The sequence below is a fragment of the Malaclemys terrapin genome, chromosome 18, assembly GCF_027887155.1.
Source record: "Malaclemys terrapin pileata isolate rMalTer1 chromosome 18, rMalTer1.hap1, whole genome shotgun sequence".
Taxonomy (NCBI): Eukaryota; Metazoa; Chordata; order Testudines; family Emydidae; genus Malaclemys; species Malaclemys terrapin.
Genome location: NC_071522.1, coordinates 6919664 through 6947548, shown reverse-complemented (window position 1 = coordinate 6947548; position 27885 = coordinate 6919664). Strand labels below are relative to the sequence as shown.

Genomic DNA, 27885 nt, shown 5'->3' with positions numbered 1-27885 from the left:
ACTTTTTGATAGTTAAAAAAAGGAACATTGACTGAAAAAGTTTCACTCTCATTTAACTGTACCAAGTGAAAGCTAGACACACATAAGGTGCCCGGCAAAATGCATGAAAGCCACGTGGCACTGCATAAAACATTGACTGTAATTGCACAAAGAGAGCCTGTTTTTTCAGTCTCTTAACCCTGCTCCAAGTCTGAGTAGCTTCTTATTTTTACAAAGCATTGACCATAATGGACATACTTTCACTTAATCTGAAGATCATGTGCACTATCAGAGAAGCTGCTATTTTTCAGTGGATAGAAATGAAACACTAAACTAATAGGCTACAAGATATCTGCCCAGTCAGTAAAATATCTGTCATTTAGCCCCAGACACTTATTTAGTGCTGAAAAATCTCAGCCCTTCTACAATTCCAGTTTGGGAGAAATTAATAAATTAAAATAAACAAATCAGGAGTAATGTATACCTGGAGAAATTAAAAAGGGGTGGAGTTCACCTTCCTGACTACGGCTATCAGGACTGACCATGACTCCTTACTCCTGTATAAAAACTCCCAGAGCAGAAATATGATCACATACTAATTGATTCTAGCCTCCTCACTGATCTTATCTAAAATAGGAGATAGATAATGGAATTGCTTTTCCTTGTTCTGCTCTCTCTGCACGTTGCCAAGACAGCAACAGAAGGTAAGAAGACCATGCTGTTCTGCCCACCCCTGGGTATCACGGTTACTCATATTTGATTATTTGAATTTTGAATAGCACTGTATTGTGTTCTAACTCTTTAATGCTTCTATATGATAAATCTGAGGTATGTATTTGTTTGTTTCTCTCTCAGGTCATTTATGGCTTGGTATCACAAGTGGATTTATTCTGACTGTTTTGTTTTATTTTACCTTTATGGTTATAGTATTTTTTCACCCCAAGAAAATCCAAGAGGTTTTACTTTACCTCTATATGTAATTAGAAATAAAGATTCAGTAAAAATGTATTTTCTTTGCCTGTCTACTATGCTGATTTAAATGGTATACAACTATAAGTAGCCTAATTATTCTATTTTTCTTCTAATAATGCTATGGTCTCTTTATAATGTAAGAAATGAAAGAATTCAGGATCTCTTTGTCTTATGCTATTTTAGCCTGAGAGAGCAATATATTTGTTTAAGAATTAACCAACATTTATAGTTCTTTTTTTATGTATTTAATTAAATTTTACTTTCCACTGATGATGACTGTGTTAATACCAGATAATGATCTATAATCAGCACTTCAAAAAATTCAGATGGCTTTTGTATGCTTATATTGGATGAGGAATGCAGTACTACTCAATAATATCCTTTCCCATGTAAATATCAAAGTTAAAAATAAACAGAACAGTCCTTAGGTAGTGAGGAAGGCTCAGCGTTTTTATCCTAAAAAGGAGTAGGCTGCATCATTAAGAAAAAAGATTCAATATTATCGGATGCATCTAACATACTGCTGCACTGTGACAGAGTTTGTTAAAGGGATACAGATTTCAACAAGATAACCCAGCTCGAGAGCCACTGGCAAGAGTAGTTGAAAGCAGCAAATGTTGAATGTGACGAAGACAGTGTTAAAACCTAAATAGAACGCGACTGAAATGGAGGGGTTTGAACCCCAATGAGGGGTTTTTGTAATTCTCCAAATCAACAGTCCAGTAATTTACCTTTTCCACTTCCATCCTTTGAGAATGACATTGCAGTACAGTTGCAGCTGCTTAATCTGACCGGTGTGGATCTTCTGTCACTTAAGGCTTCCACTAACCTCCTTCCTATCAACCTCCCCGTCCACATCTAGTACAGATGCACACACACAACAAACCTCTGCTTTTCAAAGTATTCAGCAACTAATATATCTCCCACTTGGTTCAAAGTCCACAGCTACTAACACACATCTCTCTGACTGAGCTCTTGGTGGACTGTTTTTATAGAAGAGGTTTGTGCTTTTAAATAAGAGAGACAATCTATAATAGTTTGCTGCATTCACAAGACAGAGCTTAAGTTACTAATCAGCACTTCTGTTGATACTTTTAGGGGGTCTCCCTAAACATGAGTGATCAGAGCTGGACTAATAGCAGGTTTGATGGGGCCACAGCTTGGGGACCCCAAGTTGTAGGAAGCCTTGACCTTTGGTAATAGAATAATAATAACAACACCAACACCAAGCTCTTTTCATGTATATATCTTAAAGTGCTTTACAAAGTAGGTACATTAAGTATTATCCCCATTTTATCAATGGGGAAACTGAGGCACGGAGCTGAAGCAACTTTCCCTAGGTCAACCAGAAGCCAGGAGCAGATCCAAGAATAAAAACCCAGCAGTCCTAACTCTATGGCAAACATCCTACCCCGGCCCATGTTGTCTCTCAGTATGGTAGCATCTCATGAAACATTCAGAAATAATTTAATGATGTTTATCGGCTCCTACATACTTATCATTATTCCATCATCAACAGCAGCATAATGTGCCCCCAAAGCATCCCATCTCTAGTGCCTCCTGGGGATCACTGGTAGGGGCAAGACTGAACAGCACAGATCTGTGTGAGATCTGGGCAGCTCCAACAGAGACATTCAAAACCTTTTGAGAGAAGATTGTTTAAAACCATCTGTAGTACTATCACCATTATGGTCCAGATGTTATGTAACAGGGATACAACAACTGCCAAAGTGGGGATAGGGAAATCATTTCTGCCCACGGCATATTAGCAGGGTCCTTGGAGTATCTTCACATTCCCCTTGAGCACTGAACAGGAATCAACCATTTACAGATTTACCACCCCACACTATTAGTTTCTGGAATTTCAAAGGATATACATATGGCAGACCTTGTTTCTCTCATTTTTTATACTTATATCTTATGTGTTTTTGATTCTCATGGAGGTAAAACTTTGTAACCTACACTGGCACTGATGGGGTCTGCATGAACTTCTAGCCTTATGTCTCTGGGGTCATGCAAAGGCAAAGTATGCACTGTTTATAGCAATGCAATGCAGAGCTGCAAGGACAAAAAAAATAAAACAGAACAGAACAAATGAAGGCAGAAGAATTCTTTAACTTTTTCCATTCCACTTACCGTGGCAAGAACTCTTTACAGACACATATTAATATTTCAGACCCAGCTCAGAGATGGCAGAACCATGATGCTGTCACCTTAAGTTTTAATCTAAAACTAAGAAGAGTGAGAGGTACATGAAAAGAACACACAGATAGGGTAGCGATGGAGAGCCAGGGAGGAAAGAAATCACGGATAGCCCTCCCTGCCTATCCTCCCATCCAACACACGATTAAATATCACTAACAAGTTATCAAAAACACGATCTTCTCCCAGTAGTTACCTTGGCCATTACAACACAGGCAAACTTTTGATCTTAAGTTTATATCCTTAAGCAGGATACGTTCTTTGGTGTTTCCTTTTCTTTCTTCCTTGTAAGCATGCAGCAAGTGGCTGCTAGCACACTTGCAAAGCCTTATCTGAGTTGGTCTGTGACCGTTCATACATACCTACAGCTTGACTAACTCTTACTCAAGAGACCCATTGTAAGCATGAAGGAAGGAAAGCCCACGTTCTGCAGGTTACTGAGCATGTGTCAAAAACCGGAGACACTCAGCCCAATATTTTACTGTCCTCACTATTCTTCTCATGGCCCTGTAAGCCTGAAACCCAGGCTTCAGTCATCATGGGAAGCGATAGCTCCACAATCTATGCCATGACCATGAGAATATTTAACATTTATATAGTGCTTCACAGCATCAAAGTGCTGTAAAAATATTAACACATCAAACCTCTCATTAAACATCAATCCTGCAACTAATCATTAACTAATAGGTGCGGTTATTAAGGGAGTAATAACTGAGCTTTGGACAGGCCTGCAGAATAGGCAGCAGCGTACCCCACTTGGGATGGAGGATTTGGCCCACAACTGTGGGCTTCTGTGAGCAAGAGAAAGGCGTGGATGGACTGCATGGCAAAAAGACAGAAGAGGGATAGGAGGGGAGGAATATAGGGGAATTTAGGACGTATTTGTTCATCTCCTTAGGATTATGGTAAGGTTGGAGGCTATGGAAGTGCAGCAACTTCACTCCTTAATATACTAAAAGTCCAACGAAAGATAAAGCAAAGCAGCCCAGGCCTTATACTGTTTCATACTGTGGAGACAGAGACCTAGACCCTTTGTTCTTACTTAGTCGCTTCCATTTTTATGAGATAACCTAACTGTGGCAGCCAAGCAGACAACACTGTGCACTACCTGGTGTATCTGAAGTTGTTCCCACTTGCAGCCATTACCAGATGTACCACATTTTCAGGCACACTATGGCCCTTTAAGTGAATATACTTTCAGGGTATTAAATTGAATTAAAATTTAACAGGCTACGGCTAAATTGCATGGTTAGAAGCCCCAATTGCTCTTTAATTAAGGAGTGTTTTGTGTGTTTTGTTTTGGCAGCATGGCTTCAGAGGTGTCTGAAAGGGTATTATAGCCATGTATGAAACAAACCTTGAACTGTTTTAATCCTTTACAAGCCACACCCCTCTAGCCAGACAGACATGGCTTCCTTACATATGGCAGAGAAAGAAGAAAACGTAGCTTCTGATAAGTCCACTGTATATCCCTCTTTGGCAGTCTTCTTGTAAAAGGATTTCAAAGCACAATCTTCCAGATACCCCAGTCCGCATCGAACTTCAGGAGTGAATTCAGAGCCTGGTTCTGCAAAGCCTCCTGCAAGCCCCATTGTTTAAGGGGTTATCTACACATGGAGTTATTCGTGAACAACTCCATGTGCAGATGCTCTTATTCTGGAATCAGAGTGCCTTGTTCCTGTTTATCTTATTAATCAATTCATTAATTAATTAAGCTAAACCGGAATAAGGCACTCTGATTCCAGAAAGAATAGTCACACATGGAGTTATTCTGGAATAGCTATGGTGCTTTAAATTCACACTGCACCTTAATCTGAATTAATTTTCAACTGTAAACTTAAAAGATTACACAGGATCAGTTCCTTAGCCTCCCTCGCAGTATGAAACAAGTTCTGCCACACACCAGCAGCTCCGGAACATTCATGTCTTTTTAACCACTCAACAAATATTGCTGATAGCGCAACAATGGATGCCTGACCCTCACAGTCAATGGACCAATACAAATCCTCCCTTGCTGGGTATATGCTTTACCTCCTCAGCCAATAAAGGGGTTAAGGATCGCAAGAGAATGCATTCTTTGCTGTGCCAATGCAACCAAGGGCATCACAGTTTAAAGTTCGCAGGTTATTTTTTCACTGCTTTGCAGTTTGCCTTTGGTAATATTTAATGACTGGTCAGGATTTCTTCTCGTACAAAGCGGAGTCAACATCATTAATAATACTAATTTTTAAGGCTCAGCCTTCGTGTTGTCAGTACATTGCACTGTCAGCATTTTGTATTAACTCACCCTCTTTAGCTCCCTCTCAAGTAGCAGTGTACATGCATCTCCAGCATCCACAATGGGGTGTCTCCCCAGTGCTCTGCAATCCAGTACACTCATCCTGCAGCAGGAAAGGGAACATCAGATTAGCCATTCAGGGGGGAAATGACATTTCCCATCGTTTTCACTTCAAAGATTATTCCCCCCAAAAGCACCTTCTGCTACAGCTAAGGGTACCAATGCCAAGAACCTGGATAGACAGATACACCATTCATAGGAAGCATAATTTCAAAACAGCGAGAGCATATGCTGTGCACCGTCATGATAGCTATAGCAATCGGAGGCACTTCTGCTCACAGTCCCTAGATTTAAATTCTGGAGGCAGAAGCACATGTGAAACTCACTCCCTTTGACTGTTCACGAAGCCCAAATGTTCAGGCCTTCAGCATATGTCGCAAGGTTCATCTTCCCAGTAAACACATCCAAGACTTTGGGATTTGTATTTGGGATTTTGGTTTTTGTTTGGTTGGAGTGGGAGATTGGTCAGTAATGATAGCCCTTCTCCATATATGCGCTCTACTGGTTGTTTCGTTTTTAAAGGATACAATATGCCCAGAGGCCCCTTATTAGATTTTTCACTCACATGTCTATGCAAGTTACCACCATGTACATAAAATAACTGCAAGACTAGCCGAATGTTACAAAAGAATTCTATTCCTTCTTTTTTTTGTTAGTAGTAATAGTATTGAATAGGGCTCCCAAACTTTACCTAGTACTAACCCTAAATAAAGGAAGAGAAGCAAGATACTGTAGAGAAGCAATTCACCTTAGCCCTGCATATCTATTTAACGCCAGCTTCCTTCTTTGATAAGGCAATCAATCTCACCACAATAGCTTATCATTACAAAGAAATTTTATTGATGGGACAAGATCATAGGTCATGGCTGGAAAACAGATTTTCCCTCACCTCTCACACACAGGCAAAAATTTAGAAATATTTAGAGTTATACTTTAGAAACTTCCCTTCATGCTAAAGTGATAAGATGATTTGGTTCTCTCTTTTGACAGTGAGTTAAGGGCTTACAGTTCTTATAGGCCATATGAGATAAGAATATGGGTGTGTATGTGGATGATTAGCTAGATATACCGATTAGATAAATATATGTAAAGCTCCACCATTATGATAACATTTTTCTTCAGGCACCCGCTTCTTAATGATCTGGAAGGGGTGTATTATAGCTCTCTGTCATTGGTGATTGATGCCTTTTAAAAGAACAGGCCCAGCTCCTTGTGCTCAAACAGGTGCTCCCAGTTTGGCCACTTAAGAGGGCAGTGCAGCAGTTGTGGCAATGAAGAACCAGGCTGTCAATAAGGAAGGAAGAAGTGGAGCTGCAGGGAATTCCCTAGGTGGGCTGCCAAAGTCCAAGAGGCATGGCAGAGGGAACCGCCTGGGGGAAATGTACCTCCTGTGATAGAGCCCTGGGAGGCAGTGGTCAGTTAAAAGAACAACGAAGATTCTTGCATTTGGCCCTGAAGCAGGAGAAGGTGTGGCAGTGGGTCCCTTGTGAGCTGGGGACAAGCCAGCACCTTACACTGACTGTGAAGAATAAAGTTCTCACGCAAAGGGAAGAAATATTGGGAACCGGAGAGACTTGGTTGAACAGATCTCTGCCCCCAGTTGGTAAAGCTACACCACTCTAGAGTTAAATATTGGAGCCTAAGTCTACCCATCAAGGCGGACAATGAAAACTTCCCTGGAATAAGCAGCACTTTAATTGATAGGGGTTTCCTTCCCCCGTCTCCTAAACCAAGCTAGCCCAACACAACTAATGCTGATGGTGACTTTGACCCCTAAGCCATTGCCTGCAAAAACATTGCTAATAGAGTTAAAGGGCCAAATTCCTTCCTAGTGTACCACTGTTAGCTGCAGGCAAGTACACCACGATGAATTTCCCCCCAATGTTACAATACAGCAGTAACTAGAAGTACAACATATAGGTCAGTTTGAGTATTTTTTTTTAACGTAATGTCAGGAAGACTAACGTAATGTTAGGAAACTAAGAGCTATCAAAAGAAGGATTGTGATGCTGGCAACCCAGGTATGCCTAGGTCTTAATGTCTCACTTGGATACTGACAAATACATAGCTGGAATTAGACTGGCTCACCTGGGTGTCAGTATTGTTAAAAAAATAGAGAGTTATAAAATATAGAGCGTGATAAAAAGGTAGTTGGCAGTTAGACTTTATTGAATGTTTGTAAGTTGCTGCATGCTTTAATCTCACTTACAATACCTGTATCTCATCTTGTAAGGCAATATTTGAGTGTTTGTATTGCAATTCTCTCTGTGTAACTCACCAGACAGGACAGTGATCTGAATTAGTGTGAAATGCTGGCTTCCAACAGAAAGTGTTAGGCCCTGCACAATAGAGAAGGCCAATTGACACCAGACAAACTATTGTGGAGCATCAGAGGACAAAAGACTTTGCTGATTGTTCTCCCCACCCCACAGCCACCCCAGCCTGCCCATGAAGAGGAGCCGTGCAAGTGATTTCCTCCCATCAGCTGAGCTGGCAGCTCAGAGAAAGGGGAAAGGAAATAAAAATCCCTCACAAGAAGAAACTGTATCGCCGTGCTGCTTGGATTCCTGAGGGCAAGATTTTTGAGGCATAAACAACAGATTCCCCAGTGTTCAGCCTGGAGTAGCAATAAGGGACATATAGAGCTTGCTTATTATAGAATCTTCTATTGCCTTTTGAAACTTAAGACTAACTCATTTGTGTGTATGTTTACCTGCTTTAACTTTGCATACAATTCTCTTATTTCCTTTTCCTAGTTAATAAATCTTTAGATAGATTATTATAGGATTGGCTACAAGCATTGTCTTTGTTGTGAGATCTAACGTGCAACTGTCCTGGGGTAAGTGACTGGTCCTTCGGGACAGGGAGTAATCTGAATACTATTGTGATTTTTGATGTAAGGGACTATCTATCACAAAGGCACCTCAATCTTTGGGGCACCTAGGGCCATAAAGGCTTTTCAAATCTCAGAGAGATTTAATCCATGTGTTTAATAATAATGAATAGATAACAACACACAGCATTTTTCATCCACAGATCTCCAGACACCTTACAAAGATGGGTAACAGCTCATTTAATAGCTCTCTTTTATAGGTGGGCACATTAATGACAAAGAGGTCAAGGGACTTGCCCAAGGTCACATAGTAGTAGGACTGGAAATATAATCTAGGTATTCTGATTCCCAGTCAAGTATGCTATCCACTAAACTGCTTAAACAGCAGAGGGTGGAGTTCTGACTAAACGGAGCTGCCCCTTTCCCTGTGCCTTCCTTGGTAATGATAATGTTCACAATAAAAAAAAAAAACAATAAACAACTGTATTGTTTCATGGCTGCATTGGAGCCAAGAAAAACTTTTAGTCAGGAAACTAGTGACAAACTGGACAGAGTAGAAACAGAGATAAGTGAGCACTTATTTGCCAACTGCACAAACAAGACTCCCTGAATTTAACGGATGGCTGCTACCTTGAACTTTGTGTAGAAATAAGAGGCCCTGAAGCACAATACCCTCTGGTGTAAAACACCAAGGAAACGAATGGAGTTACACCCTGTATGTGTTGCATCACAGCTTGATCCATGGATAGCAAAAATGCAACATGAGGGCCTAAAATGGTTTCACTTGGCTATTCTGAGCCTCAACTGCCTTCATCTGTTACAAGATGCAAGTCCTTCTATGCAGACTACAGGTCTCATAACAGTCCCCTAGCTCAAAATGGAGCATTGCGGGCTGGGCCTTGGCGTCTCGAAGGTAGGGTTGCCAACTTTCTAATTCCAGAAAACCAAGGGCCCTTGCCCCGCCCCTTCCCTGAGGCCCCACCCTGCCCCTTCCAGAGGCCCCACCCCCACTCACTCCATCCCCCTCCCTCTGTCACTTGCTCTCCCCTACCCTCACTCATGTGCTCATTTTCACTGCAAGGCCCAAACAGGCATATTTATTGTTTTGACAGATGTATTATGCTACATTCAGGTTTTATGTGTTACAGGACGCTAGAGCTGGGAGCAAAATAGTCAAAAAGCGCAATTTAAAAAAAAAATGAAATTTCACAAAGGTTTTCATGATTCTTTCCCTCCCCTCTTCCTTTTGTAAGCAGCTCCATGTTTTTTTGTTCACTAAAGCTACTGTAATTTTATGTGTTGATTTAGGACCACACATTATCACAGCTGCATTGCGTCTATTAAAGGCCCTGAAGCCCAAATACAAATCCATAGAGCACAACCACAGAAATGCACCTGTCCAGATACCTATATAAATAAATCTGTAGAAACTGACTTCCACACCTACATGCACATACACACGTGTATTCATGTGTACACATCTAGCATGCACTAACACATATACTTCCACATTATTTATTACTACAACTGTTGTTTAGTGCCTAGAGACCCCAACTAAGATCAGGGCTCCGGGGCGGTAGGTGCTGGACACACACATAAAAAGAGAGAGTCTGCAACACAGAGTTTATAATGTAGCTAGACAAAGGTGGGGAGAAATGTCTGATCCATCGGCTCTTCTGCAATTACTAGTCAACAACATTCACTTTTTAAGAAATAATATATTGCTTTTAGAGTAACCGTCTCTTTTAAAAACTTGGTATGAAATGAATACACACATATTTTAGGTCATCAATTTTTGTGTGCACAAGACAGCAAAAGGAATAAAAAATCAAAGAGTTCGGCTGCAAATTTTATTCATACAGGTATACACACATGCAGCAATACACGCACCTCCCTACACAAAGACACGCAGTCTCTTACATACATACAATGCATGCATGTACACACTTGCCTACAGAGAGACACTTTTACATACACTTTTCCAGGGCCTGCCTAAATCACCCAGCCGGGAAGGGAGGGGAAAAAATGGGGGTGGGGGTGGAGGAGAGGGGATGGGGAGGGAAAGAGGCCAAGGACAAGAGCAGGGTGGGAGTGAGAGGGGGCAGTGAAGGAGAGAGGAGGGGATGTGTGGGGTATGTGAGGTTGATGGGAATGCAGGGGGAGGCAGAAGGCTATAGGTGCATGAGGATGTGGGGGGCACAGGGGTGTATAGGGACATAATGGGAGTGCAGCAGTGTATGGAGGTGAATGGGGTACAGGGCTCAGATGGGTAGGTGTGAAGGGCGGGATGGGATGGGGGAGGGATGCAGTGAGGGGGGATGGAGGTGTGGGAGGGTGGGACAGGGAGGGATGCGGTGAGGGGGATGGGGGTGCAGTGCAGCCCCATTCCCAGCACTCAGAGACGGGGATACACATACCTCCAACTCCTGGGTGCCAGCGATGGGGCAACAGACTGCGGTTCGCCGCAGGGCACATGGTGCAGCTCGAACCCAGCCATGCAGCTCGAACCCCACAATGGCCGCCTGAGGAGCATTCAAGTGGCGCTAGTTCCTCCCCAGCCCTGACCCACCAATGGCAGCACGCAGACCCTTCCTGCCCCCGGCAGCCCCTAAGGCTAGGAGCCAGCTGCTTCCCGACCCGGGAGCTGCGCGGTCTGTGGCATGGCAGCTAGTAGGGAGCCTGCCAGCCCCACTGTGGTGCTGTGTGAACCGGACATTCAACGGCTTGGTCAGCAGCGCTGAACGGAGCTGCCAGGATCCCTTTTGGACTGGGTGTTCCGGTCCAAAACCAGACACCTGGTCACCCTACTCGAAGGGCAGCACCAAAGAGAATGATTGCAAGCTGCTCCATTCTGGGCCAGTTGGGCACATGGCTTGTGAGATCCTGGCCAGACTCAGGCTATGTGTGGATGCTCATGGCTTAGCCCATTTGTGCCAATAAAACTGGAAAAGTTTTGGGAACTAGGCTATAAATCCCTCCAGCAGAGAGTTTAACCAGGCTGTTGGGTTGTTACAGCATCAGTGAGAGTGATTCAGCAGGCATCCTCGAAGCAGACACATGTGGGAGGGAATATCAGCATTTCAGTTACAAAGAAGCATTTCCTTGCATTGTCCTGGGCAGAGGCAGTAAAGAATACAGCAACCTTGGAAAGTGGAGGCTGATGGAAAAAACATCTTATTGTAAATAAGACTAGGAAAACCTTTATCTACATGCTCTGCTCCATCACCTTCTGGCTTTTAGGCCTTGGATATTTTAGGAAGCAGGTTCCATTCCCTCTGAAATGGTGCATAACTTAATGGGAATTAGAAACTCATTCAGGCTCATTGTGACTTGAAAAGAAATTAAATGGATTCTAGTGTTAGTGAAAGATATCTAATCAACAGCTCCAGGGAGAGCAATTCTCCATTTATAGTACAGTACTACCAGCTGCAGAGTAATTGTTCCATCACCAATGTTGTGACTCTTCAAAGTAGCCAACCAAGCTACAATTCTGTACTGGGAGCAGGGGTTCCCTTCTGTTGTTACCGAGCCTGTCTGCTCCTGTGCTAAGCATTCAGGTTGCATCCAGCAGGAAGCAGAAGCAGTGGGGAGGCAACAGATGGTGGCCAAGAATCTCCTGGATCTGTCCACTAATTGCTAATGTGATCGACAACAGAAGGGTAACAAGTAAAAAAGGTAAGAGATGTCAGTAGGAAAGGAGTTATGAGGTCAGAGGAAGGGGAAAGAGAATGAGGGAGGGACTAGAGGAAAGAGTCAGATGGACAAAGTGAGCACAGGAGAAAAAGGGGGTTCCGAGGAAGTGAGGGAGGAAGAGCAGAGAATTAGAAGGATCTGTGAGAAGCAAAAGGACTCAAGAGAGGGGAAAGTTCCAGAAAAGGATATGGACATGGCTACGAGGCAGGGAGGGGCAGGATAGACTGGGGAATTGGGATCACAAGAGAAATCAGAATGAGATAGCTTAAACAGGATTAGGAATTGGAAACCAGGGAGACGGTATTTGAAGGCTGTATACACCAGGGAAGGAAAGGAATTGTTTAGAGTGTTACTAGGAATGAGGGATACAGATAAGCAAAGGGAAAATGTAAACTGTACACCAGGAAATGTTTCCTGACAGTGAAGTGGGAGGAGCCCCCTGCTTTAGCTATTTAAAACTGAACTAGACAATACACTCTAGGGGATAATTGCACCGTAGTCCATGAGTAACAGGCTGGATGTGACCTCCATCCTCATTTCCATCTTATTCAATGAAAGGCTCAGAAACTGAATCCAGTGGGTGAAGGGAACTTTTACAACTCAAAGTTCACATACACAGGGAGAAATCACGCCTTTATCAAATACTGCTTCATAATGCAAATTCTTCACTAATCTAGGCGGGTTTCTGAGTAAGTCATAAATACACTAAACATCCTGGTTCTCAGCTGTTTTTCTTAAGAAAATAAAGAAGAAAGGGCTTATTCACAACCAATGTTAATTCAACACTAAGTACTAAAATTACTGTTTACTAAGAAATCCTTGTCCCTCGTTCATTGTGAAACCCACTTTCAGATTTATTGACTCTTTTTTCCTGAAGAATTCCTGAGTATTTAGCCCATAATACGATCTGTCATTCTAAACTGCAGCTGTGATACGCAGTTAGGAGAAGGCTACATCCTTATTAGTAAGTTCTGAACTTCTAAAAGGTTCATAGAAAGCACCCTAGGGTCAGATGCAGATCCAAATTGTACAAACAAATTATGCAATTCGTATACAAATTATACAAATCTAAATTGTATGCCTCAGTGCATTCTACATGTAGTAAATATAAAGCATGGGCCTGCCTGAAGTTTCTCTCATCTTCTCCAGTTATTTTTCAGCATCTGGATGTGCAGGTTCCTTGGTTAAAGATCCAAGGTTTTTCTGATGCATTCACCTGCCCACTGGGAACTGGATGGAGACCCACAAATTCTTTTGACACAGGCCACCAAACAGGGTGTCAGAGGACATTTGATCACATTGGTGAACTGGGCTGGATTCAAACAGGTGACGAAAGGATCCATCCATATCCCACTACCCATTTCCAGAGGCATTTGCTCCCCTGGCATAGGGATGTGAAGATAGTGGATTGTGATTATCAACACCGTCCTGGTGATGCCTTTTTGCTCCCAAGGGGATTCCCCGTGTCCTTCTATGACCCTGTTTTCATGGCTTTTGTCCCCCTACTCTCAAAGCTCCATGTAGCAGCCTCTGCATTTCTAGCCAATGAAATATGCATTTGATACATGCATCCCTCAGCTCTAAATCACTTTGTATATTATTATTTAGACTGCAGCAACATCTAGGAGCCCCAGTCATGAACCTACTGTACTAGGTGTATATAAACACAGAACAAAAAGCCAGTCCCATGCCCGCACGAGCTCACAATATATTAACCGGCAGGGCCGGCGCAACCCATGAGGTGGTCGCCTCGGGCGCTACAATTTGGGGGGCGGCAACCGCGGTGGTATTTCGGCGGCAGGACCTTCCACTGCCTCTGTGGGGGGGTGGCATTTTGGGGCGGGACCTTCCGCCGCCTAGGGCGGCAGAAAAGCTGGCGGCGCTCCTGTGAACCGGTATGCGTTAGAGAGTCCCACTTTTGTTTGACAAGTTACCTTCCCAGCTCTGACTAACACATATATTGGCCTTAATCAGATCATTTCTGGGCAGAGGGAAAATAATCACTTACTGTCAGAACCCAGGTTGCTCTCAAGGTGCAGTAGTTCTTTTCCACTGCAGCGTGCTTGAGTTCCCTGCACTATGCAACTCCGGTGCAGTAATTATTAAAGCACATGCTGACCCACTGTGCTAGCTGGAGATGCCAAAAATACTTTGGCTGCCATTCATCTCTGCAACGGTAATGAATATTACAAAACAGGATTGTCAAATGCCATGCAGGTTGACTTGCCCAGCGTCTGCTAGACATTTATTAAGCTTCTTCTGATTAAGCTAGCCAGCCGTCCCATCCCATACTTATCGCATCACATTTTACCGTCTCATAATATAGAAGGTTATCAAATGTGGAGGTGTGGCAATTCTTTCAACAGAGATGGGCCTGAATCAAAACCCGAGGTACAATCCATTTGGAGAAAGCCAGAGCTAAACATGTTGGGGCTCTGTACGTTTTTAAATGTTTGGTAGAACTGGTCAAAAATTTTGCATGCAGAAAGTCTTCCTGCCAAAAAATTAAGATTTAGTTAAAAACCCAATTTTTTCATGAAAAATGTCAATGCAAAATATTATTATAAAAACTCTAATTAAAATGTAATTCTTCTTATAACATGAATACCGGTATTTTTTTTTTTTTTACTTAATTAGTTTAGCTGTGACATTCTGAATAAATTTCCCAGACCTGAAGGAGAGCTCTGCGTAAGCTTGGAAGTTTGTCTCTCTCACCAACAGAAGTTGGCCCAATAAAAGATATTACCTTCCCCACCTTTGTCTGTCTAATATCCTGGGACCGACATGGCTGCAGCAACACTGCATTCATCCCCTGTCATCTATATCCCTTAGTTTTCACACCTTTTTAAAAATCCCACAAACCGGCATGGCCCTCCTTGCTGTCTGCCATCTCTGACAGAAGCAAGAAGTCTGACCAGCTCTGCACGATTGTCATGTGTTGCAAGCACAGGATGCACAATATTCCAGTATGTGCACAGCCATAATATAGAGATGGCATGGCATTTACCAGGTAAAATCATGGTTTTTACCACCTTGGGAAAAACTAGTGAGTCCCAGTTTAAGGAATTTTCTATTTTTAAAAACTGTTCCATTAATGCATGCCACATTTACACTTAGTTTTAGTTACATATTCAAATTGTGGTTACATAAGGCACAGATTAGATTCATAGATTAATTTAGGGATGTACAAATAAAAAGTAAAACTGCAGTGAGGCTACTACTAATGTATGTAATAATAATATTGAATATCAGAATGTATATATTTTGGTTTGGTATTTTCTAAAGGAAGTTATATGGCATGATTCATATTTCAGTTTTCAATATTATATAAACAAAAGTCAAAAACATTTGATGATGTGAAAGTCAATAATGCAGAGTTGTACGCTTGAAGCATTAAGCAAGCAGAAGCAAACAGTCCAGGTCTGTTTGGCCATGCTGCATTGCATAGCAGAAGACCAACTTCATCCTATGCTTGTTGGACACTGATGCAATTATTTTTCCCTTTTTCCCGGTTTAAAAATGTATTTACCAGAGATCTGTCCTAAACTAGATTTTCCTGGGAACCCTGCCATAAGAAAAACCAAATCAGCAGGGAACATGGGATTTCTTGGAGGACGGTATATTTGAAGCTGTGGTTGTCCTTAATGTCTGCCCTCAATGTTGGGGCGGGGGGAATGGTGAAGGAGGTGCTATACTGAGTTCTGCAGGGACTGCAAAGGGGGACAAGCCCGAGGTTCACAAGAGTTTGCAACATCCGCATTTGCTGATGGAGAAGCTCCATTATGTCCTTGTGCATCTTTCTCTGCTTTTCCTGCTGGCATTCCTGGGCCTTTCTCCTGTCGGTTCTTTCCTTCTCCAGACTGTCTGCAATGTTCACCCTCCAGGCCCTTTACGCGCGGTGTCATGCAGCACTAGCTTGCAGGATCTCATTGAATGTCATCCCAAGTCCTCTTCTTTCTCCTCCTTATCTGGCTCAGGTGGTCCACAGGTGTGGAGACAAATTTAAGTGTAGACAACAACAACCAGGTCAACACACAGCAGCTTGTGTTGACCTAACTTTGCGGCACAGAGCCTGAGAGAGCAATAATAAGATGCTCCAAAGGGAAACTCTTGGGCATACTGAGTGAGATCAAATTCAGCTGAGCTGGAATGAGGAGTGTGCTTTATCTCTTAAGAAAATTCCTTATTCCACCATATCCTCTTTCAAGACTTTTTTTTTTTTTTTTTTTTTTTTTTTTTTTAAGATTCCATCCCTGTTAGGTTGAGATGATATGAGGTTTCTTGTACACAAGAACAAAGGACATTACATGAAATTAATGGGTGGCAAATTCAAAACTGATAAAAAGAAATACATTTTCCTCACAATACATAGTCAGACTGTGGAACGCCTTGCCACATGAAGTCACTGAAGCCAAGAATTTAGCAAGATTCAAAAAGGGATTGGACATTTACACAAGAATATCCAGACTTATAATTGTTAATCCTAACACAGGTTTTGAAAGGGATATTAAACCACATGTTTCAGGGTTGAAGCCATCTGTATCAGAGACCAGGATCAGACCTAATGAAGGGGGGAAATTATCCAACCTCTCCCTGCAGCAGGGTTCTTCCATCTTCCTCTGAAGCATCTAGTATTGGCCACTGTCAGTACGGGACACATGTCTGATCCACTAAAACAATTCCTCACTTCTTCGGATGCATAGAGTGAAAGTTACAGATGCAGGCATTATATATCAATGCATCTGTAACTTTCACTCTATGCATCCGAAGAAGTGAGGTTTTAACTCACGAAAGCTTATGCCCAAATAAATCTGTTAGTCTTTAAGGTGCCACCAGACTCCTTGTTGTTTTTGTAGATACAGACTAACACGGCTACCCCCTGATACTTAAAACAATTCCTATATTCTGGTTTTGCATCTTTTAGTAAAAACTAGGCTTTCAGCCTGATTTGCATTATGACTGGGAAATATTCACTAATGGCTGGGGAATACACTATGGCTGGGGAATATTCATTCTTTGTACAATCACAACATTTGTGTGTGTCATCAGCCAGGGGTTCTCACATATTTTGGAGAGCTGGACACATTTTAATAGAGAGATTGTCTTGTGGACACCTCCTCCCTCCCCCCCAGGGACCACCTCTCCTCCCATGGATGATCACTTAACATACTTTTGTCAACTATAGCAGTTTCTTACAGTGGGAAAGTACCTGTGCCCGTTTAGCTTTCTTTTAAAGCAATTTAGCAGCTGGAAATAAGGAGCGGGAGTCAAAGCTGAGTGGTCAGCTAGCTCTCTCCCCAGATCACCATGCCAGAGCCAATGTCTGTATCTGGTATTCTGAAGTTAATCAACGAATCATACAGCTTCTCATTTTAATACCATTTTGTAAAGTGTGTCTGAAATGTTAATTTCTCTGTTGCAGGTGACAAAGAATGGTGCTACCTATCACAAAAATGGACTCAGTCTGAATGTGCAGGTAATTCTAAGCAGTTTCTTTCTGAAATCATTTTAGTGCTGTGCTGTTTTACAAAGGCCTACTTGTAGCAGTGATACAAATCTTCCCACAACAGTTTCAGATATTACATGCCTCCATTCTAGGGCCAAATTCATTACTACGGTAAACAGGTGCAAGAACATTGATGTCAACGTAGTAAATCTGATTGATTGTATATCACCAGAAAGAGGAAAAACCAGTCCAATTAAGTTAAATGATTATTAGGATATTTAAGAGAAGGGGACAAAGATATGTTAATGACCAATGTTTGTTCTGGCTACCAATTTTGTTTTGGCTGAAGAAAACGCTGCCAATATAAGAAGAAGTGGATCTGAAGTGCATCTGAAGAAGTGGGTTTTTTACCCACAAAAGCTTATGCCCAAATAAATCTGTTAGTCTTTAAGGTGCCACTGGACTCCTCGTTGTTTTCCTGCCAATATAAAAGGAACTTACAACATACCCGAAGATAACCATCCCAGCAGGTTACAGGCACCAGGCATGCAAGTCCTTAAAAATACTTGAGGCCTACATTAAGAAAAGTCTTTGTATTTGAACTGGAATTGTACCCTTTGTTTTCCTTCAGCACAGCGATGTAACAGCCAGCTGTACCACATTCGCTCCTTTGCTCCTACGCTAGTCAGAGCGTCTAGTCTCACCTAGGCTGAGATGTAACATACTGGGAATAAAACTCAGGCGTTCCTGGCTCCTCGTGCTGTCTTCAGTAAACACTAGAACATGGATCTGCATCCCTCCTTTTTAAATACATTCCAAGATACACGTTACAAATTTTTACTGTTTACGATCAATTAGCTAAGTCCGACACAGGCATGCTTCCCATTTAATAGGGCATTGTTACACACTTCATCTGATTACATTTTCCAGTTGCACCAATCAGTCGTTGTTGGGCACATTTCACTGTTTTGCATTTTTAAATATTTTGTAACATGTCAAGGAACCTCCCTATAAAACTCTGCCAACCTCTGAAGCAAATTTTCCCAACCTCTGAAGCGAATGTAGATCTACCAAGGGGTAGTTTGGCCTTACTGGGATGAAGTCACTTTGTCCTTCAATGAAAGCCATTTTTCCTTCCTTTTAAACAGAGCCCGGTGTCTGGGATACAGTGAATGAGGAGTGTGGAAAAAAGGAACAGTCACCTATCAATATTGTCACCAACAAAGTGAAGTACAAAGAGGACCTGAAACCATTTACTTTTGAAGGCTATAATACCAATCAGTCCTCCCCTTGGCGCATAGAAAATAATGGGCATACGGGTAAGTTATGGCAATGAATGGGGTTTACCTATTTTGCTGGGTTTTATTAGCTCCTTAATTGCTATCAGAAACATTTTCAGTGTTGAGATTATTTTCTTCACACGCTGAAGTTAATTGGCCAGAGTTGATTAATTAGCTATTTACTGATTCAGCTTTAATGTTCTTCCAGGCTGTCTATCGGGAAGAAATATTACTGGGGATACTCTGTGGCAGTACTGTGTTGCGTCAGGTTATTAAGTCTACAAAAACTGTTTAAAAAAATACAAACACTTAGTGGTGATTTAACCCTCATATTGGACCCCAAATCACCCAACTATTTCTCTATTGGGATCTTGGAGACACCTGGTATGTCAAAATTGGGGGTGGGGAAAATTGGGAATTGGGGGATACATTTAAAGCTGGTTTTATTGTAACCAGTGAACTATACAACTATGCACAAGTTAAAACTTTCCTAGATTCAGATACAGTACTTGTGGTCTAACGGACCCTCTGATCAAACACATTTTAAAGAAAGCTACACAATAGTGTCAGGGTCTAACTGACCCCACGTTTGAACAATGAAACTAGATAGCAACAACAATCATATAAAAGGCACAAATACAGCAAAGTAGCAACTAAATGGTCAAATACTTGGAACAAATAGAGCAAAAATAGGTGACACAGGTTCTGAACATACAAAGTTTTTACACTTTACACATTTCTGATGTATTTTTCTGTCTCGTTCTCTGGACCAGATGTAACATCTTGTAACGTCTTCCGCATTTGGCTCTGGATCAGTACCCAGCACACACAGATGCTGCTACCCTAGAAGCCTGAAGCCAGGCTGCATCGCTCCTTTCTTTGCACCAGTGGTTTCACCATTCCTGTACCCAGGTCCCTGGGAAACATCCATCTCTGACTCAGAGGTTTATTGTGCCATGTGCAATTCAACAAAATCGAAACCATATATGCATTCCGAAATGCAACATGCGTGTGCAATGCAACTTTGAGTCTTTGCCCCAGTAACAGCATCTGTCGAGTGTGGGCTTGCCAGAAAATGTATCTGACAATTGTGGCTTCCCCAGAAACTTTTCCTAGCAAGTGCAGGCTTCCCAGAAAATCAGTTTGATGGTACTATCTTCAAAGAAACTCAATTTGCTCTACAAATGTTATGTGATGATACATGAGGCAAATGTTATCTGGGGGCTCACAGACCAACAGACCAATTTGGTGCATTTTTTTTTTTTTTTGAAAAACAAAAAACAATGAAACTGTGATGATAAAAACAATGACGTAGGATTCATATAATCATATAATAACTGCTGCCTCAAAGTAAAAATCATCTGATGCTGGAATACCTGCATAATTAATTTGGGGCCCTAATACCTTTTAAGTGACTGTTTTCGCTATGCTAAAACCACAACAGGTATGTAGACAAAACCAATGCTAAACAGGTTGTCCTCATCATAGCTTGAGAATACTTAGAGAAAAAAGAGGCTATGGCTTGCCTATCATGTTTTATTCAAATTTTTGTATGTGTTTAGACCCCTCCCCCCAAGACCTTGGAAGTGCAATACTTTCATTTTCCCCACTGACTGACACTGAGGTGTCTAACTGACCCCAATGACCTTCTCAGTGACTTTTTTGCTGCACAAAAACCACAACAGGTAGGATGATAAAACCAATGCAGAAAGATTGACCTCCTCCTACTTTGACAATAATGTATGAAGAGGTACAGGCCTGGCGTAAAAATTTGTATTTATATTTCTGTGCATCCATTTTTGTCAGACACCCCAAAGCATAAGGAGAGTTGAAAAAACTGGACTGTTGTCAAGAGAACCGGCTGCTTGACAGCCAGGCCCCTAATCTAAATGGCCCCATAGAAAAGTGCTCCCCTGGAGACAGCTGAAATTAAAAAAGCAGATGGATTGGGTAATGAGATTTTGGTTTTGAAATTCAATATTTAGGCCGATGGTCCACATTAGTGGAAAATCAGAAGAAGTTTGTAAGAAAAAACAAAGTTAATAGCTTTTTTGGTACAATATAAAATTGTGGAATCTTCAAAGCATGGCTGATGCTCATAGAAGTGTCTTTGTATAAAAAATAAATGCTCATAGAAACCGCTTAGAACTTTAATTCCCCGACATGCAAAAGGGGGTTTGCAGCGGGGGGAGCAAAACTCCCGCTGGTGCAATGAGAATAAGATTGGATGCAATTATTATTTTTAGATTTCAATAGCACCTAAATGCTCCAAGATTGGAGCCTCATTGTGCTAGGTGTCTTTCATACACATAGTAAGAGTCATGGCCCACAAGACCTGACAGTCTAAACAGACCAAAGAAATGTTACTAATCCATTTTACCGACAGGGAAGTGAGGAACACAGCTATGAAATGACTCATCTAAGGACATGCAGCCAATCTTTGGGAGCTGGGTATTGAACTTGTATCTCCCAAGTCCCAATCCAGGGCCTTATCTACTAGACCAGCCTTCTTCTCAGAGGTCCTAATTCCATCTCCCAGAGAGCACAAAGACTGCCATTTTCAAATGCATCACAAATCTCTCAAGCAGAGAAAGGTTAAGGGAAATTATCACTAGAAAATATTTTTATTCTTCCCGGAGATACATTTTATTCTCCTGTTAATAACTGACCCAAACTCTGCTCTTACACAGGCTTCGCTTACCTAGTTTTACTCTATAGCATTGGTTTTAACCTTTTTTCATTTGCAGACCCCTTAAAAAATTTCGAGTGGAGGTGCAGACCCTTTTGGAAATCTTAGGCATAGTCTGCAGACCCCCAGGAGCCCACAAACCACAGGTTGAAAACCACAGCTCTATAGTTAGACTGGTGTAAAGTGAAAGTGAGTCCTACACTTGAGACATGTAACAGTGTCTTTAACTATAAACCCTGCAAGACCCTCAAAGCAAATAAATACTGCAGTACACACAATAGGAGACAAAAATAGAAACCAACAAATAAACCTCTTGGGACCAAGTTCACCTTCTAGAATGCAACTCTGTACATTTAAAAGGAAAAATCCTTGTTCAAACATCTCCTTTCTAGATAACAGAGGAAGAAACCTAGTGTGTTTGTCTTAAAAGTGAGAGAAGCATAGGCTCTTGCTTCCCTCCTGGCAACAAACCAGTCACTTAGACGCTCCCAGCAAGGAAGAGATTGTCTATTAACCTTACACTGCATTGAAAAGCTAGTACTGATTTATTTAAACATTAAATTGATGAGAACAATTGATTAAAAGAAAGGCCGATGAAGATGCTACCACAAAAGCTCATTTAATTGGCTTTCACCAAAATAAATACAACTTCCATAGATTGCAGTACACAATTCTCTTCCGTTACGTAGCATTTTTCATCCATAGGTCTCCCCTTTACAGAGAGGTAAGTATCATTATCACCATTTTACAGATGAGAGAACTGAGGTACAGAGAGGTTAATAGCCTGAGCTGTAGAAGTGTGATGCACCTAGAGTTGCCATAGACGTCAATTGGAGCCACAGGTGCTCAGTACTTTGGCAAATTAGGTCCTAAGCAACTAGCACAAGGTCATTAGGAAATCAAACTCAACTATCTGAACGCCTAGTCCTGTGCCCTGGATATAGGGATTGGACTGTTCCCCATTTTAATCACATTTGAACCAGTACTCGGGAGTGTTCAGAGTCAGATCTGGATCTGAAGTTCATTAATCTAGGTCACTCAATATAAAGGGCTGAGCCAAAGCATTGAATCCAAAACCCAGTGAACTTCTGGGAAACCCTGGTTCCAGAGCTTTCGCAACCAATGCCCCTTGCTAGTTTCAATTATTTTTAAAATAAGAGCCAAACAATTTTTTTCTTTTTAACTACTTGTTTCTACCAGTTAAAGTATCTCTTAGCGGGTCAGCAAAGATTGGAGGTGGAGGTCTTCGAAATAAATACAATGCGATCGAGTTTCACTTCCACTGGGGCACAAGCAAAGGATTCAGCCCTGGATCGGAACACAGCATAGATGGAGAGAGATACGCTATGGAGGTAGGTGAGATTCTCTCTCCGTTAACGCAGCCGGCTCCAAGAACTCTGGCTTCTTAACCTAATGTTGAATGAAATAAACCAACAGATTCTTTTGCAAGACTCCAGGAGGGGAATTAAAGAACTGAGAATTTATTGTTTGTTGAGCCCTGTGCAGAACACAGACGAAAAACAATCAGGAGCTGGAAGTTTTGCATGGCAAAGGCCAATGAGGACAGGCAGTAAAACCCAGGATTATTTAGCCTTCAGAGGAGGCAGTAATAGTTCAAGCTATAAAGCCTGTATCTCCCAGTCTCACACTTGCTTATTCAGACACTTCTGTTGTGACCGTGCAGTGACAGGTATCAATTCCTCCAATAGCAGAGAGGGCAAATCCAACCTCCGTAGACAAACCAGGTGGGCTTGATGTAGGAGGGTCCCAAGCGAGTTGGTGGGAGGAAATAACCCTCCACCTCCGGTCATGGAGTAACAGTGGAACCACTGCAGATCCAGGGTGGCAGTAGCCCATAAGCTCCTCTTATACAGGGGCGGGGGGGAGGGGAGGGCAGAACTGCCTTTGGGTACATGTCTTTGCAAATTCACCAGCCCCATATCGTCCACAGTGCCTCTCGCCAGCTGCGGGCAGGGAGTGGCCCTGCCCCACCTCCACAGTAGAACAGCAGTGGCTTCTCCACACCCAGGGCACAGGGAAGGGGCCAGGATTGGCCGACAATAAATGGCTATAAAGAAAAGGGAGTAATAATGGACCGTTAATGCCTGTATTACAGCTTCATATAGTCCACAGGAAAGAGGGTTTCTCCACTACAGAGCAGGCAGTGACTGATAAAGAAGGTCTGGCCGTACTGGGGTTCTTTATAAAGGTAAGTTGCCAGGTTTTTTTTTAAATTAGCCACCTCAGAGTGGCACCTACCAAAGCTTGGCCCAAGTTGCAGGGTTTGGCTATAGAACTGGCCAGAAACCAAAGTTCCCCAATGTTTTCAGGGGTCCAGATCAACCATTTAAGTCTGGCCTCACCTCTAGTGCTTAGCAAATGTCTGCACTGCGATCAGAGAGACGTGACTGCAACACAGCATCTGAGCTAGCTTTGATTTTGCTAGCTTGAATAACAATACCAGTGATACCACAAGCAGCACAGGCTACAGAAGCCCACCTGTCCCTGGGTATGGACTCACGCACCAAGCCCATCCTATTGCAACTTCACTGCTATTGTTATTCGAGCTGGCTAGATCAAAACTAGCTTGGGAATGTCTACACATGCAGCAGTCACACCTCTGACTGTAGAGTAGACATAGCCGCAGTGGCTTTGTTATGTTCAGCTAATTGATTTTTGTTCCGCTTTCTTTCCCACTTCTTTTCTGTTTCATTAATAATTAAATTAAAAGTTACATGAGGGGCAAATATCTGAGGAAATGGGTACATTTTCTGACTCAAAATATTGTTTCAGACCGGTGCAAAAAATGAAAACTATGAACCTCTAATAGAGATGTTAAATGAAGTTGCTCTCAAAGGTAAGGAGCTTGGATTTATCATCGGGCAATTTGAATTTATTTATCAAGATAATCATTATACGTAGGATATATAAAGCGGCCAGTCCTTCTCCTAGTACTCAAGTGAGATCCGCGTTTGAATTCACAGATAGGAGCATCAAGGTCTGCTCTACACAACAGACCTATATCGGTATAACTACATCACTCAGGGATATGAAAAATCCACGACCTACCCCCCATGTCAACAGCACTGCATCGGCAGGAGAGCTTCTCCTGCCAACATTGCTACTGCCTCTTGGGAGGTGGATTAACTAAGCTGATGGGAGAGCTCTCTCTGTCGGCTTAGAGCGTCCTGATTAAAGCACTCTACAGGTGCAGCAGCGTTTTAAGCGTAGACTTGCCCTCAATTCAGAAGAAACTTTGAAGTGATTTTAAGCAAGGAAGCAGGGTATGGAGAGCTTAGACACAAGCAGGGGCAGCTCTATGTTTTTTGCTGCCCCGAGCATGGCAGTCAGGCGGGCTTCGGCTGCGGGCGGTCCGCCGGTGATCTGCCAGTCCTGTAGCTTCGGCGTACCCGCTGCTGAATTGCCGCCGAAACTGCGGGACCGGTGGACCTCCCGCAGGCATGTCGCCAAAGGCCGCCTGACTGCCGCCCTCACAGCGACCGGCAGGCGGCCCCCTACGGCTTGCCGCCCAAAACACGCGCTTGCTGCGCTGGTGCCTGGAGTTGCCCCTGCACACAAGGTGTCCGTGCTGTATAGCTCTGCAGGGGCTCTTGAGACGGGCAGGCGCAGTAGCCCCCGCCTCCCCCACAACCAGCGATGGGGGACTATGAGGTAGTAGAAGCCAGAATTGAAGGGAGCTGTAAAAGTGAGCCTGTAACCATGCCCATTCCAACTGATGTTTTTCCATTGTTTTCCTAGGGTCTCAAAAAAATATGACATCTTTGCCCCTGGAATCGCTCATTCCAGCTAAAGTGAATCTCACACGTTATTATCGGTACAATGGCTCACTGACCACGCCCAACTGCAACCAGGCTGTCGTCTGGACAATATTTCAGGAGCCCATCGTACTGAAGGAAAGTCAGGTAATTCCTCGAGTTACAGACTGAAAGGAGCAGTGATAGGGTGACCAGATGTCCCCATTTTATTGGGACAGTCCCGATTTTTGGGTCTTTTTTTTTAATATAGGCTCCTATTACCCCCCACCCCCGTCCCGATTTTTCACATTTGCTATCTGGTCACCCTAAGCAGTGAGGTCATTTGGTCTGTCTCAGTCCCACTCCCCACCTTCTTTTCTTCCCTCCCACATATGCTCTCTCACATACAAAGTCCAATGTAGGATTGTCCCCTTCTCCATTACCTTCTGCCGTCCAATCTTAAGAGACTCCAAATCAATGTCACCACAACAGATCATACGCTGCCCAGTACTCAGAATCCCTCCCCACTCCAAAAAAAGGGGATGGGCATATACTATATCTTATATGGCATTTTGCATACAAGGATCTCAGAGCAATTCTCAAAGGAATGTTAGTATCATTGCCATTTTAAAAGTGGGGAAACTAAAGCACATTGTAATTAAGTAACTTGCCAAAGGCCACACAGTGAATCAGTGGCAGAAGTGGGAACCAAATTCAGATGAATGCTAGTTCAGTGCTCTATCCAATGCCCCATAGTGCCTGTAAATGAGGGTCTGAATCACCCTCTAACTTCAGATGTTTTGGAATGTGTCGCTGAATTGTTTCTGAGAACTAAATAATGGGTGACTGGCCTTTTTCCTCTAGCCCCGTTTAGAATTTTAATAGAACAGAATATTTTTAAAATTATATCTTTGCATCCATCAAGTCAAAAACACCATTCTGTCCTGCTTCAACTTCAACCTGAATGAATTTATTTCTGCTTTCTATAAAGCAAGGAGTCATGGGGGTACACTATAATACCTTATAGAGGCAGGGTGGTCCAGTGATCATGATCTGTTGGTGTTCCCATCTCAGCTCTACCATGAACTCATTGAGTAGGCTTGGACAAGTCACAACCCTTCTGGGTCAGTTCCTTATCGGCAAACAATGACCATTATGTCCACAGTGTGATACCCCATCAGACTGAGTCCGTAAGCTTAATGAAAGTTGCTCAGTGTTTGAGAACCCAACACCCAGCCAGATGTGAACCAGTGCATTGGGGGAAATGAGAAATTGGGGGTATGCCTCACAGCTGGCAGTTGCTGGCTAAATTCCTGCTGCAAGTAGCCAGGAGTTAGGTTCTAGAGAAGAGCCAGAGGAGGTGAGGCATGTAATCTTGATCCCTGCGAGTTGTGTCACAGGGACCTTTGTTTTGTTTGTTAATGGAGATATCCTATCTCCTAGAACTGAAGGGACCTTGAAAGGTCATCGAGTCCAGCCCCCTGCCTCCACTAGCAGGACCAAGTACTGATTTTGCCTCGGATCCCTAAGTGGCCCCCTCAAGGATTGAACTCACAACCCTGGGTTTAGCAGGCCAATGCTCAAACCACTGAGATATCCCTTGCCCTGAGGGATGGGGCAGGAGCTGAACATAGAGAAAAGACCTGTCTTTCCAGGGTGGCTTGCGCTAGACAGGACTAGGATGTTTAGCTGGGAGGAAGTTTAAGGAGTCTGCCTGGGCTAGAAGCAAGCATCTGTCAGTGATCTGGGGAACAAGTTTTGGTGGCACTGGGCTAAGAGGGGTGAAAACATTATCTACTCTTGTGGTTCAGAGCAATACTACCATGTGAGGAACTATAGACTCAAGATAGGACAATTCCCTTTTCTTTCCCTCAAAAAAAAAAATAACTATTTTTGGACGGTGGTGTGCAGGTGGAGAACTTCTTGGAGACGCTTTACTTCACTAAGAATAAAACATTACTCATGACCGACAATTTCCGACCTGTTCAACCTCTCAATGACAGAATCGTGTACCGCTCTGATGTCAGTGTCGTCCAGCCTCCTGCAAAGGCTTTATTGGTGGTCCCAACACTTATCTACGTCATGAGTCTTCTTTTCCAATGAACACTCGCCATCCAATACCAGGTTCTGCGGAGGTTAATTTTTTGTTTCAAGCACTTTTCTCCAGTTGAGAAGCCCTAGACTACAGCTGATTTTACAACATAGCCTTGGTGTTTTTCCTAACACTTATCAATAGGAATCTTATATATATATATATATATATATATATATATATATATGGCTGTCGATTAATCACAGTTAATCCACGCGATTAACTAAAAAAATTATTTGCTATTTTAAATAATTAATCACAATTAATCGCAGTTTTAATCACACTGTTAAACAATAATAAAATACCAATTGAAAATTATTATAAATATTTTTGGATGTTTTTCTACATTTTCAACTATATTGATTTCAATTATGACAGAATATAAAGTGTACAGCGTTCACTTTACATTATTATTTTTATTACAGATATTTGCACTGTAAAAATTATAAACAAAAGATATTTTTCAGTTCACCTAATACAAGTACTGTAGTGCAATCTCTTTATCATGAAAGGGCTATTTACAAATTTTGATTTTTTTTTGTTACATAACTTCACTCAAAAACAAAACAATGTAAAACTTTAGAGCCTACAAATCCACTCAGTCCT

The 27885-nt window shown here is 42.4% G+C and overlaps 2 protein-coding genes across 4 annotated transcripts in view; one reads left to right on the top strand and one right to left on the bottom strand.

Moving 5' to 3' along the window:
- ZNHIT3 (zinc finger HIT-type containing 3) overlaps positions 1-3470 on the bottom strand; it is a 29825-nt gene extending 26355 nt beyond the window's left edge. Inside the window, exon 1 of one of the 2 annotated variants that reach the window (XM_054008303.1) lies at positions 3350-3470. The gene's annotated coding sequence lies outside the window, so the exon portion shown is untranslated. Of the gene's footprint in view, positions 1-1682; positions 1798-3349 lie in introns of those variants that run through there. The other variant, XM_054008300.1, reaches the window with a different exon arrangement.
- On the top strand, positions 512-27670 carry CA4 (carbonic anhydrase 4). 2 transcript variants are annotated; one of them, XM_054008297.1, is made up of 8 exons: positions 512-683; positions 17440-17493; positions 18612-18782; positions 22633-22784; positions 23549-23641; positions 24226-24289; positions 25192-25355; positions 27099-27670. In XM_054008297.1, the coding sequence occupies exons 1-8, from the start codon at positions 626-628 to the stop codon at positions 27288-27290; spliced, it is 948 nt and encodes a 315-aa protein (XP_053864272.1). In that variant the 5' UTR covers positions 512-625; the 3' UTR covers positions 27291-27670. The 2 variants fall into 2 exon arrangements, with proteins under 2 accessions (XP_053864272.1, XP_053864273.1); XM_054008298.1 differs by lacking the exon at positions 512-683 and adding an exon at positions 684-716.
- Positions 27671-27885: the final 215 nt, after the last annotated feature.

Excerpts from the sequence above, each read along its gene's own strand:
- CA4 (XM_054008297.1), top strand. The coding sequence starts at position 626 with ATGGAATTGCTTTTCCTTGTTCTGCTCTCTCTGCACGTTGCCAAGACA. Across the intron at positions 17,494-18,611 it reads GACTCAGTCTGAATGTGCAG|AGCCCGGTGTCTGGGATACA; the intron begins GTAATTCTAAGC and ends CCTTTTAAACAG. Across the intron at positions 22,785-23,548 it reads GAGAGAGATACGCTATGGAG|CTTCATATAGTCCACAGGAA; the intron begins GTAGGTGAGATT and ends CCTGTATTACAG.